The following is a 13,041-nucleotide window of genomic DNA, read 5'->3' on the forward strand; positions in this document are numbered from 1 at the left end:
GTAAATTAACTTTATGATAATAACATTTTGTTGAGGACCGTGAGACAAATGCACGAGTCACAGTTTAAGTTCATTAAGACCTTTATTAGTGATGATATTTAAAGGTGTAGAGTCATCTCCAGATTCTAAACAAAACTACAATCAATTTATAGAATCTGAGATTTAATTCAACACATAAACAAAGTGCAATAACTCTGACTAACATCTTTATTTTTATGACTCGTTTGGGTTCCTATCTGCTGTTTAGTGAATGATCTCTGTCATCTGCACTGATTTCCACACACCCACAGTCAGGCAGTGTGGGTCAGGCCTCAGCTGATTATTAAAGAATCTGAAGGGTTGGTGTGTACAGTGCTACAGCACAGCCAGGATGTACTCAGGGTCTAATCTGCTGCCCACAGTCACAGTTTTGTGGTAACTGCAGCATTAATCTATCAAACTCTCCTGAGATATAATGACTGCTTTCCTTTCGCACACTAATGTCGTGGTTGAGCAGCTTTATTTGGGTTGTTCTGACAGCTGAGTCTTTGTCCCGTTTCATCCTTCGCTTTCACTGCACTGTGAGGACCTGTGCAGCAGTTTAATGAGAGCCGAACGATGAGCGCTCATTTAAACGTTTGCACAGGTTTGTGTTTCCCGCCTTTTACCGATCACAGATTTTACAAAAGTTATAATTTAATGTTTTTCAGATGGACTTCCGGGCGAGCGGAGCGCCACACCAGCGAAAAACACAAAACAACCGGAAGCAGCACCAGTGTGATTGACAGGTGGGCTCACCCACTCACACTCAGCTACGCACCCTTAGTGGGCGGGGCCCCGCTACGTTATTTGTGCTATTCGCTAAAGCACGTACGCTGAGACGTGACGTTTGACGCTGTGGCTGGCAGCCGCGCATGCGTGCGTATCTGTCAGTCAAAGGACTTTTAAATGGCCTCGCAGGCCGGGAGCCCCGGTGCTCGGTAATAACGGCGTTATTCAGGACATCAGCCCCGTGAATAGCGTGTCCGCGCGCCGCGGGAGGCCCCCTGTGCCCGGCGGGGTCGACACTGTCCGGTCAGTGCGGTGAAAATGAGCGACGAGGACGAAACCGCGCAGAGAGCGCGCCGCGGGTTCGAGGAGCTCTGCAGGGCGCTGAACATGGACGAGGAGGCGAGCGGGGAGGCGTGGGGGAGCTACGAGAACATCAGCAGGAACTTCACCCTGGAGGTAAGCACGCTCACCTGGACAGGTGGCTCTGTGACGTGTTTCTGACGGGTCTCGGCGTCCAGGGGCAGGGGCGTGTCCCCAGGGGGCGGGCGGATGCCTCTTTAACTGTAGCGCTGTCGTTCTTCTACAGCAACAAATATCTGAATACTTTTACTCGAGTACTTCGGTGCCCTGCAGGGTGTTTCCTCCTCCATCAGGTGAAGGTGGTGTTTATGTTGCTCCGCCCAGCAGTCCGAGGTATTAAACACAGTAATAATAAAGAACTGTGCTACACTAATATCAGCATAACGAGTACTTTAAGTACTGTGAGTACTTGGATCTGAGCAGTATGGCGGTTTATTTTACTTCATGATTGCTCTAAGTACACTGAGTGTGACCATTAAATACCCAGGAACGCCTGAGGGGCGGGGTTTGTCGTCACAGGCTGAGGGGCGGGGTACACCTGAAGTTATTTATAGGTGTTTTTAGTCACAGGAGGCTGTGTGGAGTCAAACCTTATTTTGTATTCTTACATTAGATCTGCTTAGGATGGGTTCAAACTCAGGTTCAGGTTCCTGAGTTGTTTTAGAAAAGCTCAGGTCCAGATCATGGAGGTCAGCCTCGGCACAGAGCGACGTCACAGCCTGAGCTCTCTGCTCAGGGAGCAAGTGTTCACTACCGAAGGAAACGAGAGGGAAGGAGATGAGAGTGCTGTCCGTCCCTCGATGCGCCCTTCGTCCTTTTAAATAAAAATTATATTTATTCATTAACGTCTGCAAAGCTTCCTGTCATCTTGTTTCCTGTCGCAGGGCAGCGAGCTGCACTGGTTGGCGTGCGCCCTCTACGTGGCCTGCAGGTCGTCTGTGCCCACGGTAGGAAAAGGCACGGCCGAGGGGAACTACGTCTCTCTGACCCGAATCCTGCGCTGCTCCGAGATGAGGTCGGTGTGCCCCTCTCCACCTTCACACCCACAGAAACACAATCACTGATGACATAACGACACACGGCCAGGCAGGTAACCCAGGTGAAGAGAATCAGGGCGGGGCCAGCAGGCACAGTAACAGAGGCAGACCTTCAAAATAAAACAGGAAATAGACAAAAGACTATGAACGCGAGGGAACGCGAGAACCACTCAGACACACAAACAGCTGGAAACGAGCAGGAAAACTAAATATATCAGCTACAAAATATTTAAAATGATGAATAAATAAAAATAGAATAAAATGGGATGTGCGCTCTGTGAAGGGTTTAGAGGCGACCACAAGGTTTTTATTACGTCATCTTCGTGGCTCGGCTCGCTCCTCATGTCCCCGCCCTCTGCTCCTCCTCAGCCTCATCGAGTTCTTCAGTAAGATGAAGAAGTGGCAGGACATGGCTGACCTGCCGCCGGACTTCCGTCAGAGCACCGACAAGCTGGAGAGGAACTTCATCGTGTCCGCCGTCATCTTCAAGAAGTACGTCCCCATCTTCAAATCCATCTTCAGGGCGCCGTCAGAGGAGCCGCCGCGAGTGCACCGCAGCCGCAAGCAGAGGTGGGACCGTAACCTCTGACCTCACCTTCATGCTAACCGCTCAGTATTCAGTTCTTTGGTGTTTGTTGGTGTGGTCGCCAGGCGGGGGCGGGTCTGCAGTGCTGCCTGGTAACCTATGTGCGCTCTTTGTTTTGCAGACGCCACCCGTGCACCGTGACCGAGGTCTTCAACTTCTGCTGGGTGCTGTTTGTCCACGCCAAAGGTAAGCACTTCCTGTTTAATGATGTCAGAGAAGTCCGTCACAGCGCCCTGGTGCAAACCACAGCTCGTCACAGACAGGTGGAGGTTTTTCCTCCCCACTGTTGCTCACGTGTGTGGTGTTTCTCTGCGTTATTGTTGGGAGCTGCAGAAATGGGATAATAAATAATCAGAACTGTGAAGCTTCAATCTCGTCCCAGCAGCCACTCAGCTGGAACGCCAGGTCTCGGCGTGCGGCTCACTTCCTGCTCTCGGCTCTGGTTCTGCTCATGCACGCTGATGAGTCCGGTTTGCACCTCGATGATGTTTCTGCTTCTTCTTTCAGGGAACTTCCCCATGATCAGCGACGACCTGGTGAACTCGTACCACCTGCTGCTGTGCGCCCTCGACCTCGTCTTCACCAACGCCCTGCTGTGCAACGCCAGGAAGGACCTGCTGAACCCCGAGTTCAAAGGTGGCGTCCTGAGGCTGACGTACACATCGTTCCTGCCTTTGTTAACGTGCTGTTCGCGCTCGGTTTAGTTTGGTTGCTGTAGTAACGTCTCCAGTTCTTTGAATAAATCATGTCGGCTGCAGAGGAAGCCTGCTTATCGCTCACCTGCAGCATTGGGTCACACCTCAAATAAATCAAAGGTGGAGCCGGCAGCAGGCTCTGTCAGCGCTGCCCTTACTTCCTGTCGGGTTTCCTGTGCGCCCCCGTGAGGCCCCGAAACACCACGTGATCCCATCAGGCACAACCCTGGAGCCGAGCGAGGTCAGACTCGGGGAGCTCGCCTGCTTCATTGAACACTCCGCCCACGAGCAGCGTTTCGGCATGAAACTAACATTTAAAGAAAGGTGCACGTTTAGAGGCGGGAGGGCGCGGTTCAGCCCGCTCAGGTGACACGAGACGCTCCTGAAGGTTTGGGTTAAATACCTGCCTGTTAAACAGGAAGAAGGTCGTGCTGGCTGAACCAACAGACCAGCGATCAGGATTTCATTATCCTGGGATTGAATCAGCTGCAGTAGAACCAGGATTAGAGCTGAACAATATCATCAGCGCGACTGAGGAGGTGGAGCCTCCTGGGGCCGCTGTGGGGTTAACACACGAGGAATGAAAGTTTAAATGATGTTATCGTTAAAAATAACACAATTTGTGTGTTGTCATGTCTCCATGGTAACGCTGTCTCTCCGTCCCACAGGGCTTCCTGAGGACTTCGGCACCAAGGACTTCCGGCCGGCCTCGGGCCCGTTCTGCTTCATGGAGCAGCTGTGCCAGTTGCACGACGGCCTGGTGCTGGAGGCCAAAGGGGTCAAAGAGCACTTCTGGAAACCCTTCATCAAGAAGCTCTTCCACAAGAGGGTGAGCCACCTCCTCCCACACCTTCACTCAGGTGAACACACCTGAGCGGGTGCCGGGCCTCGAGAGCCTCGGCGAGGTTTCCTCTGTTGGTTTGGAGCCACTCCACGGGGTAAAAGCAGAATGACGGGCGTGTGTTTCACACGCGGCGTTAGTGAGGGTGTTGGAAAAGTGCATGTTAGTGATCTGGGTTAAAGCAGAGGGGTCAAACATAAGGCCCGGGGGCCAGAATCAGCCCAGCAAAGACTATGGTCCGGCCCACAGCACAGTCGGAGCAGCTTGGGACTGAGAACTGAGACTGAGTGTGAGCCCCGGTGTTGAACACGTCAGGGATGCAGAGTGCAGTAAAGCGAGCGCGTCTTTAACATGTTGGCTGTTTGTCTGCTCTGCAGAGCTCTGCTGATAAATAATAATCACTTCAAACATCAGAAATCATTTAAAGTTTTATACGATTAAATGTAAATGAATAATAATATTGGTTGGTTTGGTCACATAGAGCAGCTTCGTACCTGCACAGGTAGGAACCGTGTTGGCGCTACACTCAGCTTCCTCTCGTGTCCGTTGGCAGATTCTCCGAGGAAAGGAGGACAGTCTGACCGGCTTCCTGGACCCCATGAACTTTGGAGACAGTCTGTAAGTTTGAAGGCCGTTCTGTGTTGGTTAATTGGAGCTGTTTACCTGTAGCAGGGGGTAAACTAAAGACCCACGTGTTTCTGACTCCGCCCCCTGGTGACGGGTCATGGTAACAGCACGTAGACGCCGCTGACCGCCCTCTGCTCTGATTCGCCCTCAGTTTGGCGCTCAGCCGCCTGTACGAGGAGCACGTTTTGGCCACAGGCAGCCTGGACGAGAGGATCTTCACCGGCGAGGGAGCGAGCGAGGACATTGGCACCCCGGGGCCCTGCCTGTGCGAGGGGGCGGAGCACCAGAACAGCGCCACCTTCAGGCTCCACACCAGCCTCGCTGTAAGACCTGACCTTGCCTCTTTTACGCTCTCTGATTGGTTTGCTTCCCACCTCGCTAACATGCCACCTCCCCCCCAGGCCTCGGCTCTGAAAGTCTCCACCCCACTGACGGGCAGGAAGTACGTGCAGGAGGGCAGCCTGGCGTCTCCGCTCTCCTCCGCCATGAAGAGCGTGGGGCGTCTCCACACGCTGCTGTCGGGCACCAAGCAGGGGCCGAGCGCCAAGCTGGCCGAGACGCTCAGGTACGTGTCAGCGTGTCTGACGTCGTCTTTAACTCTGACCCTTTCAACACGCCTGCTCTCGTTTCGCCCAGGAGCTGCGCCAGAGACCCGAGCAACGCCATCAGCCGGCGCCTGAACGACATGTTCGACGTCTTCTCCCAGCACTACGAGGACGGCGCCACAGACGGGGGCAGGGCCATGGGCAAAGGTATGCACGTAGCCTCGCATCACTGCACACGAGCGACCTGCTGTGACCGAGTAACGTTTGTCCTCGCAGACATGGCGGTGAAGTACTTCCACCTGGCAGAGGCGCTCTACTACAGGATCCTGGAGTCAGTCATCGAGAGAGAGAAGATGATTCTGGGCGACGCCGACCTGTCTGTGAGGGAAAACACTTATTTCCATTTTCAGAGCAACTTTGCATGAGTCACAGATCAGAATAATCCTTCTTTATGTCAGCCTCCATCACTGCTTCATCTGCTTCCTGTTTGAATGTTTTTCTCAGATTATCTCACATGCAGCCGTGTACTGATAAAGTCATCTTATAAAGTGTGTGTGTGTGTGTGTGTGTGTGTGTGTGTGTGTGTGTGTGTTGCAGTGTATTCTGGAGCAGGATATCTTCCACCGCTCTCTGCTCGCCTGCTGCTTGGAGATCGTCATCTTCTCCTACAGACCTCCTGGAGATTTCCCCAACGTGCTCGGCATCTTCCAGCTGCCTGCCTATCACTTCTACAAGGTATCAATACGCCCTCATCAAAAAGTAGGTCCTAACAAGGTTTGTTTTTCAGAAAACGCCAGATGATTGGATGGATGATGGATGATGTTTGGATGGATGATGGATGAACAGTTGGATGAAGAAAGCTTGTCGTCTGTCTCTGCAGGTGATTGAGGTGCTGGTGCGGGCGGAGCAGGGTCTGTTTCGGGAGGTGGTGAAGCACCTGAACCAGGTGGAGGAGCACGTCCTGGAGAGTCTGGCCTGGACTGGCGATTCCCCGCTGTGGGAGAGCCTCCGTGGGGCCAAAGACCACGCCCCCAGCTGCCAGGAGGTCCGTCCATGTTTGATGATATACGTGTCGGTGTTTCCTTCTTTGTGCTTTTTTGTTCGTGTGTCCTGAGGTCAAATGTAACTGCAGACCTTCATGTTTGGTGGTTTCTGACTCTGGGTGAATAACACCTGCAGGAGGCCTCGCTGTGATCAGCTGATTCCGGTCCTGTTGATCCGTAAAAACGTCCCGCCTGCTGCGTGAAAGTCTCGTCCTCGCTTCTCCTCTTCTTGTTTGGCTGAACAAAGTTTCAGGTGTGTTTCATCAGCAGGTGTGTGTGTTTCAGGTGATGCCTCCTCAGTACCTGGAGCAGCAGGATGAGAGCAGCTCCGGCAGCGTTCCCGTCACTCCGGTCAGCCACGGCGCCGAGCTCAGCAGCAGCAGCACGCTCAAAGGTCACACACCTGATACCTGTCACACCTGCACACTGTGTGTGTGTGTGTGTGACTTCTGATGCGGCTAAAGGACTCTTGGAGCTCATTGGCCCTCCTCTTCCTCCTACAGGTGTGTCCCCCTCCCCAACCACCCTGTTGGACCGTTACAGCTCACCGCCGGCCAGCACGGCTCGCCGCCGTCTCTTTGTTGACCCCGTGGACAGCGAGCCCGGCCTCGCCTCCAGTGGCTCCGCCAGCACTGCTGTCGCCAAGCCCACCCAGGCGAGCCTCGTCACGGCCATCCCGGCGGGACAGACTGTGGTCACTATGGCAACTGCCACCGTGACCGCCAACAACGGGCAGACAGTGACCATCCCTGTGCAGGGTGAGGGTCAGAAAACACGAGCCCGAAGGTGAAGGTGAGAAACGGCACCCTCTGACCTTTGACCTCTCTGCAGGGATAGCCAATGAGAGTGGAGGGATTACCTTCATCCCGGTGCAGGTGAGCGTGACAGGACAGGCTGGTGCCGCTCTGCAGCCGCTGCCCCCGCAGGCGCTCGCCGGCACCATCGCCGTGCAACCAGCCACTGTCAAGCCGGCCCCTAAACCGGCCGGCGGCGCGCTGAGGAAGGGCTCGCTGTCACTGTTCTTCAGGAAGGTACGTGCTCGTGCACATGCTCAGTGCGGCTCTGCTTCCGCTGTGTAGGTGTGATTCGTTTACCTGCAGCGTTTCCTCCCAGGTGTACCACCTCGCCAGCGTCCGCCTCCGAGACCTGTGCGCCCGACTGGACATCATGCCGGAGCTCCGGAGGAAGATCTGGACCTGCTTCGAGTACTCGCTGGTCCACTGCACGGACATGATGATGGACCGACACCTGGACCAGCTCCTCATGTGTGCCGTCTACGTCATGGCCAAGGTCAGTCAGGTTCTTCATCGTCGTGACAACGAGCTCAGAGATGTTCTGAGACTCACAAAGAAGAAGAGCAGGTTCAGTTCAGAAAGGCCAGAGGTATCCCACCTTCACCTGCAGGAGCTTTGAAGGGTTAACTCTCTGCCTCCAGCTTTACTGTCACTCAACTCTTGACTCTCTGGTAACAGGAAGCTGAGCACGCTTGTTTTCAGCTTTTCTGCTCGTCTTTGACTTGGTGCTGCAGGAGGAACGTCTCTGTGAGCTCTGTGCTCCAGTAACATGTGACCTGTTTGCTTCTGTCAGGTGACCAAAGAGGACAGATCCTTCCAGAACATCATGAAGTGTTACCGCTCTCAGCCTCAGGCCAGCAGCAATGTAAGGAACTCTTCCTCCCTCCAGCTTGCTGTGTGAGGAAAAACGATGGGTGACGAGCTGCTGCTGATGTTCTCCAATGTTCTGTGTTCGTGTTTCAGGTCTACAGGAGCGTGCTGATCTCAGGGAGGAGGCGTCACTCCAGCACCAACAAACCGAACCCGCTCACAGACGGCAGCCAGGACGCAGGTATAGACACATGACCTCATCCTGAGGTTGACCTCCCTGAGCATGCTCAGTCGGTTCAAACGTGTGGAAACATCAACTCCGTTAGCAGTGTGTGTTAGCGTGTGTGTTATTCTGTGTGTTAGCTGTGAGTGTTAGCGTGTGTGTTATTATGTGTGTTAGCTGTGAGTGTTAGCGGTGTGTGTTATTATGTGTGTTAGCGTGTGTGTTATTCTGTGTGTTAGCTGTGAGTGTTAGCGTGTGTGTTATTCTGTGTGTTAGCTGTGAGTGTTAGCGTGTGTGTTATTATGTGTGTTAGCTGTGAGTGTTAGCGGTGTGTGTTATTCTGTGTGTTAGCTGTGAGTGTTAGCGTGTGTGTTATTATGTGTGTTAGCTGTGAGTGTTAGCGATGTGTGTTAGCGTGTGTGTTAGCTGTGAGTGTTAGCGTGTGTGTTATTATGTGTGTTAGCTGTGAGTGTTAGCGTGTGTGTTATTATGTGTGTTAGCTGTGAGTGTTAGCGGTGTGTGTTAGCGTGTGTTTTAGCAGTGTGTGTTTGCTGTGAGTGTTAGTGGTGTGTGTTAGCGTGTGTGTTATTATGTGTGTTAGCTGTGAGTGTTAGCGGTGTGTGTTAGCGTGTGTTTTAGCAGTGTGTGTTTGCTGTGAGTGTTAGTGGTGTGTATTAGCGTGTGTGTTATTCTGTGTTTTAGCAGTGTGTGTTAGCTGTGAGTGTTAGCGGTGTGTGTTAGCGTGTGTGTTATTCTGTGTTTTAGCAGTGTGTGTTAGCTGTGAGTGTTAGCGTGCGTGTTAGCGGTGTATGTTAACATGCACGTTAGCAGTGAGTGTTAGTGTTGGTGTTATTCTGTGTTTTAGCAGTGTGTGTTAACGGTGCATGTTAGCGTGCGTGTCAGGTGGTCTGGTTCAGTTACGATTATAAAAGCATTATAAACCTTCAGTTTCTCACAGCGATCATTTTAAGCTCCTGCAGAAGAATCCGGTTGTTTTTTGGCGATGCTAACCTCAGGGTTAGCTTACAGACTCCACACCTGCGTCTCTCCGTGTGTTTATGCTGCTGCAAGCCACCTTGCAGCCCACGTCTGACCCGGATCGTCCCTTCCTGCTGTTTATGACGTTCATCAGTGTCTTGCGTCAATGACATGCTCCTGCTGTCAGCAGTTTCATCACTCAATCTGACGTGCTTCCTGTTTCCTGCTCAGGGGGAGATTTCAGACTCTGGTCGTGTCCAAATTCATGGGCTGCATCCTCCTGTGGACCCGGCCTTCGCGGTCTACGTGGGCCGGGTCCTCAGAAGGTCGGGTAGGCCGGAAGTAAACGGCTGGGGAAATTGGACGGTCTCGCCTTCTGATTAGCGTCACCGCTGTCTCGGTGGAGTTTAATAAACTCAGCCGTCTGCTCCTTGCTATCTAAAATATAACAGGACACTGGCGTAAATTCTCGACCGTCTCACACTTCTGTTTGATCAGTTTTCTGTTTGACGTTTAGTCAGCTGTGTGAAAACCAAGGAGGAGGGGGATTAATAAAGTTTTATTTTATCTAATCTAATAACTTTAATCTCAGCCAAACCGATTTACTCACGAACAAACAAAACACTGAAAAAAGCCCAACAATAACATTTGTAGGTTGTCTAAGTGACTTATATATTACGTTTAACCCGAGCAGCGAAAGTCCGCGGTGATCTGAAAATGATGTGCCGGGAGTTGTGCCGTTCTCGGCGGCTTCAGTGACCCTCGAGCTCCCGGCTAGCTGTCGAGCTGGTGGGTAACAGACGTCTCCGAAAATGTCGAAGCAGTTTTGCAAATATGGGATATCTTGATAAACCGAGCAGATATTTGATGTTTACACAGCTACTTTCTTGCCTGAAAATATGTTAAAAGTTTATTTTGTGACCCAGAAAGATTAGTATGAGTAATTTTAAAACTTAGTAGCGGCCGCCATTGCTGGAAACTGGAGTTTGGCTGGGCCGCACTATGAATTCTGGGATATGGTGGGCCACGAAGGACACACCGACCCATCTTTCAAATTCGGGGAAAAGGAGGACGCATTTGTCGGCTGCATTCGGAGGAGTCTACGAATTTGGACAGCCTTCCGCGCGTCGCTGTGACGTAATCGGTGTACAAATGCGGCCTCAGGAGGATGCAGCCCATGAATTTGGACACGACCTCTGTGTTCTTGTAGCAGAAGCACAGCGTCGGCCATCTTTGTGTTCAGGTGCCGTCATTGTGCTCTTACTCTGTTCTTCCTTCCAGCAGGTGGCGACGTCAGCCCGGTCCCTATTCGCTCCAGCAGCACCTTACCCACCCCCCAGCCCGGCAGCGCCCCCTCCACGCCCACAAACACCTCCAACAAGACCTCGTGCACGTCCACCGCCAATGCCGGGGAGGAGGAGCAGGAGCGAGGGGACCTCATCCACTTCTACAACAACGTGTATATCAAGCAGATGACGCCCTTTGCTCTGAAATACTCGCCAAACTCGCTGTCTGCAGGGGTACGTGGACTGAGCTGGGAGCCATTTAGCTGATCAATAACATTATTGATTATTAATGCAGCAGCTTAGTGTCTGTGAAGCTGATGATGAGACTTCTGGACCAAACATTTAAACTTGACTCATTTTAAATCCAAGATGTTTAAATATCAATAAATGTCATTAAAAAGGCTCCAGCAGCACAAACACAGCCCAGGCGGAGGCTGACGGAGGCTGACGGTTGGGCGTGACAGCATCGTTCTCCTGACCTCTTTGTTTTTCTCATGCTCAGGTCGAGACCCCCCCTCTGTGTCCGTACCCTTCCGTGAGGACCGGCTCTCCCCGCCGGATGCTTCTGTCCAGCAAACACTCCATCTACATCTCGCCTCACAAGGCAGGCTCCGCCCCCTCACTGATGACCCCCAGGGAAAAGATTCACTACTACATCTGCAGCAGCCCCCCCAACGTAAGCCCCCACACGAGTCACTGCTCACGTTCACAGCAGCTATTTTATCCGTAACGACGTGTTGACGCCACGCTGTTTCTTCTCGTACGGAAACCAAACTGTTGCTTTCCTCGTGTGTCTGAAACGTTCTCATGATTTTAAAACCTTCAGTGGTCGATTTACACTCGGCTTCTCCCGCCGGCGCCGACGCACGGCAGCGGCGGTTAGAAAAATGAGCGAGAGTCTGTCGTACCTCTGCGGTGTACCTGGGCTTCGTGATGCAGGCAGAGGTTAGAGGTCCGTTTATAACTTCACATGATGTTCAAACAGTTTATTATACAGGATACAGTTTGGCTTTTCAAAATAAAGTGTTCCTCTGATGTTTTCTGGAGAAACTGAGCGTAAAACCAGCTTCCTGTCCCAACAACGGTCGTCTCGAGATGCTTCACCCTCTAACTTTATTTAAACAGGTCCATGTGAACGCGGACACAGGTTAGCTGTAGCTCATCAATATTCAAGTGTTATTATTTAACATCTTTAAACAGGAAGTCAGATTATGGAGGGATTCCTGAAAGTACGATAAAATGGTCCCCCCTGCAGGACGCCGTCATCACCCTGAAACAGTTTAATAAACGAGCTCCGAGATCAAAGAGTCAGGAGTCTGAGCATGTGCAGCTCAGCCCGACAGAGCTTTGAACACTAATCTGTGACCTCTGACCCTTCAGCGTCTCCAGGAGATCAACAGCATGATCCGCACCGGAGAGACTCCGACCAGGAAGCGTGGCATGGCTCTGGAGGAGGGAGCCTCGCCCAAACGCGTCTGTCCCGACTCCAACGCTCTAATGCGCCGCCTGCAGGACGTCGCCAACGACCGCAGCTCCTCCCAGTGACGCACGCAGACACAGACGGAGTGTTTTACTGTGAAGGAGCAGCTTCCTGTGTTTTAGTTGTATTTTCCTTTCTGTTTTTAACATCAATGTTTTAAATCTGTCGGTTTGGTCTTAAACTTCGTGGCGTGCGTGTTTCGTCTCCTTCGCTGTCCCATGTCTGTAAATACGTGTACAGAAGAGCAAAGAGAAGCTATTTAATGGAGCTCACAGCTGTAAGTTAAGTGCCTTTATTTTGTACTGTTTACATCCTGCAGGCGTTTCCTTGGTTACAGGCTCCTGATGTAAAAACAATAAACTGTGTGAACTGAGCCGGCTCCCTCTGTCTATGTGAGCTGCAATAAAACTAAGTGTGGAAAAGAAACCAGCAGCTGAGAGTAGGACGATGGGTGGAGACGCTGTTAGTGACATCAGAGAGGGGGCGTGGCTACAAAATGTTCAACATAACTCTGTGTTAGCTCGATCAACAGGAGTCCAGTCGGGGGTCTGAGCGTGCTCGTCAGACATTTTAAACCATCGCTGCAATCATCACGTGGAAGTTACCAGAATCTGAGAGATGAAACGCCTCTGCTCCAGTTCTCACTCAAACGGCGCCGCTGACGTCTTCTGGCTTCACTTTATACCTGTTCACGTCGTCTCCGACTGAGGACCCCAGTTTACCTCCCAGAGTGAAAGAGTTCTGTGCTTAGGTTAGTCTCACCTGGCTTCAATCCCAGACCAATGGGCAAGCAGAGACTCAACGGACCAGTTGTGACCTCCTCAGCATCTGGACCATTCAAATCCTGACTTTGTCTTCAACCTGCTTGGTCTGTAGAAGGCGAGCTGCCTGTTCCAGCAGTATGACATCATCTATGCTGGTGACAAAAAGTTGTGTACTGACAGACGACGGCGCTAAAAATGTTTTTAAAAACGTAAACTTTAATC

The 13,041-nt window shown here is 51.9% G+C and overlaps 1 protein-coding gene across 3 annotated transcripts; it reads left to right on the forward strand.

The window, feature by feature from the left end:
- Nucleotides 1–851: 851 nt before the first annotated feature.
- Nucleotides 852–12,189, forward strand: rbl2 (retinoblastoma-like 2 (p130)). 3 transcript variants are annotated; one of them, XM_085465049.1, is made up of 22 exons: nucleotides 852–1,206; nucleotides 1,995–2,125; nucleotides 2,517–2,717; nucleotides 2,855–2,919; nucleotides 3,241–3,369; nucleotides 4,097–4,257; nucleotides 4,823–4,887; nucleotides 5,048–5,219; nucleotides 5,298–5,461; nucleotides 5,533–5,648; nucleotides 5,718–5,821; nucleotides 6,039–6,200; nucleotides 6,322–6,486; nucleotides 6,770–6,878; nucleotides 6,988–7,242; nucleotides 7,316–7,515; nucleotides 7,598–7,774; nucleotides 8,072–8,143; nucleotides 8,242–8,329; nucleotides 10,571–10,809; nucleotides 11,078–11,251; nucleotides 11,956–12,189. In XM_085465049.1, exons 1-22 carry the CDS (start codon nucleotides 1,069–1,071, stop codon nucleotides 12,118–12,120), a joined length of 3,252 nt encoding a protein of 1,083 aa, XP_085321175.1. In that variant the 5' UTR covers nucleotides 852–1,068; the 3' UTR covers nucleotides 12,121–12,189. The 3 variants fall into 3 exon arrangements, with proteins under 3 accessions (XP_085321175.1, XP_085321176.1, XP_085321177.1); XM_085465050.1 differs by having other exon boundaries at nucleotides 10,574–10,809; XM_085465051.1 differs by having other exon boundaries at nucleotides 6,039–6,176.
- Nucleotides 12,190–13,041: the final 852 nt, after the last annotated feature.

This window comes from Copadichromis virginalis, linkage group LG7 (assembly GCF_057382275.1).
Source record: "Copadichromis virginalis isolate Kocher_CV1m ecotype Utaka linkage group LG7, C_Virginalis_male_GT1.1, whole genome shotgun sequence".
NCBI lineage: Eukaryota > Metazoa > Chordata > Actinopteri > Cichliformes > Cichlidae > Copadichromis > Copadichromis virginalis.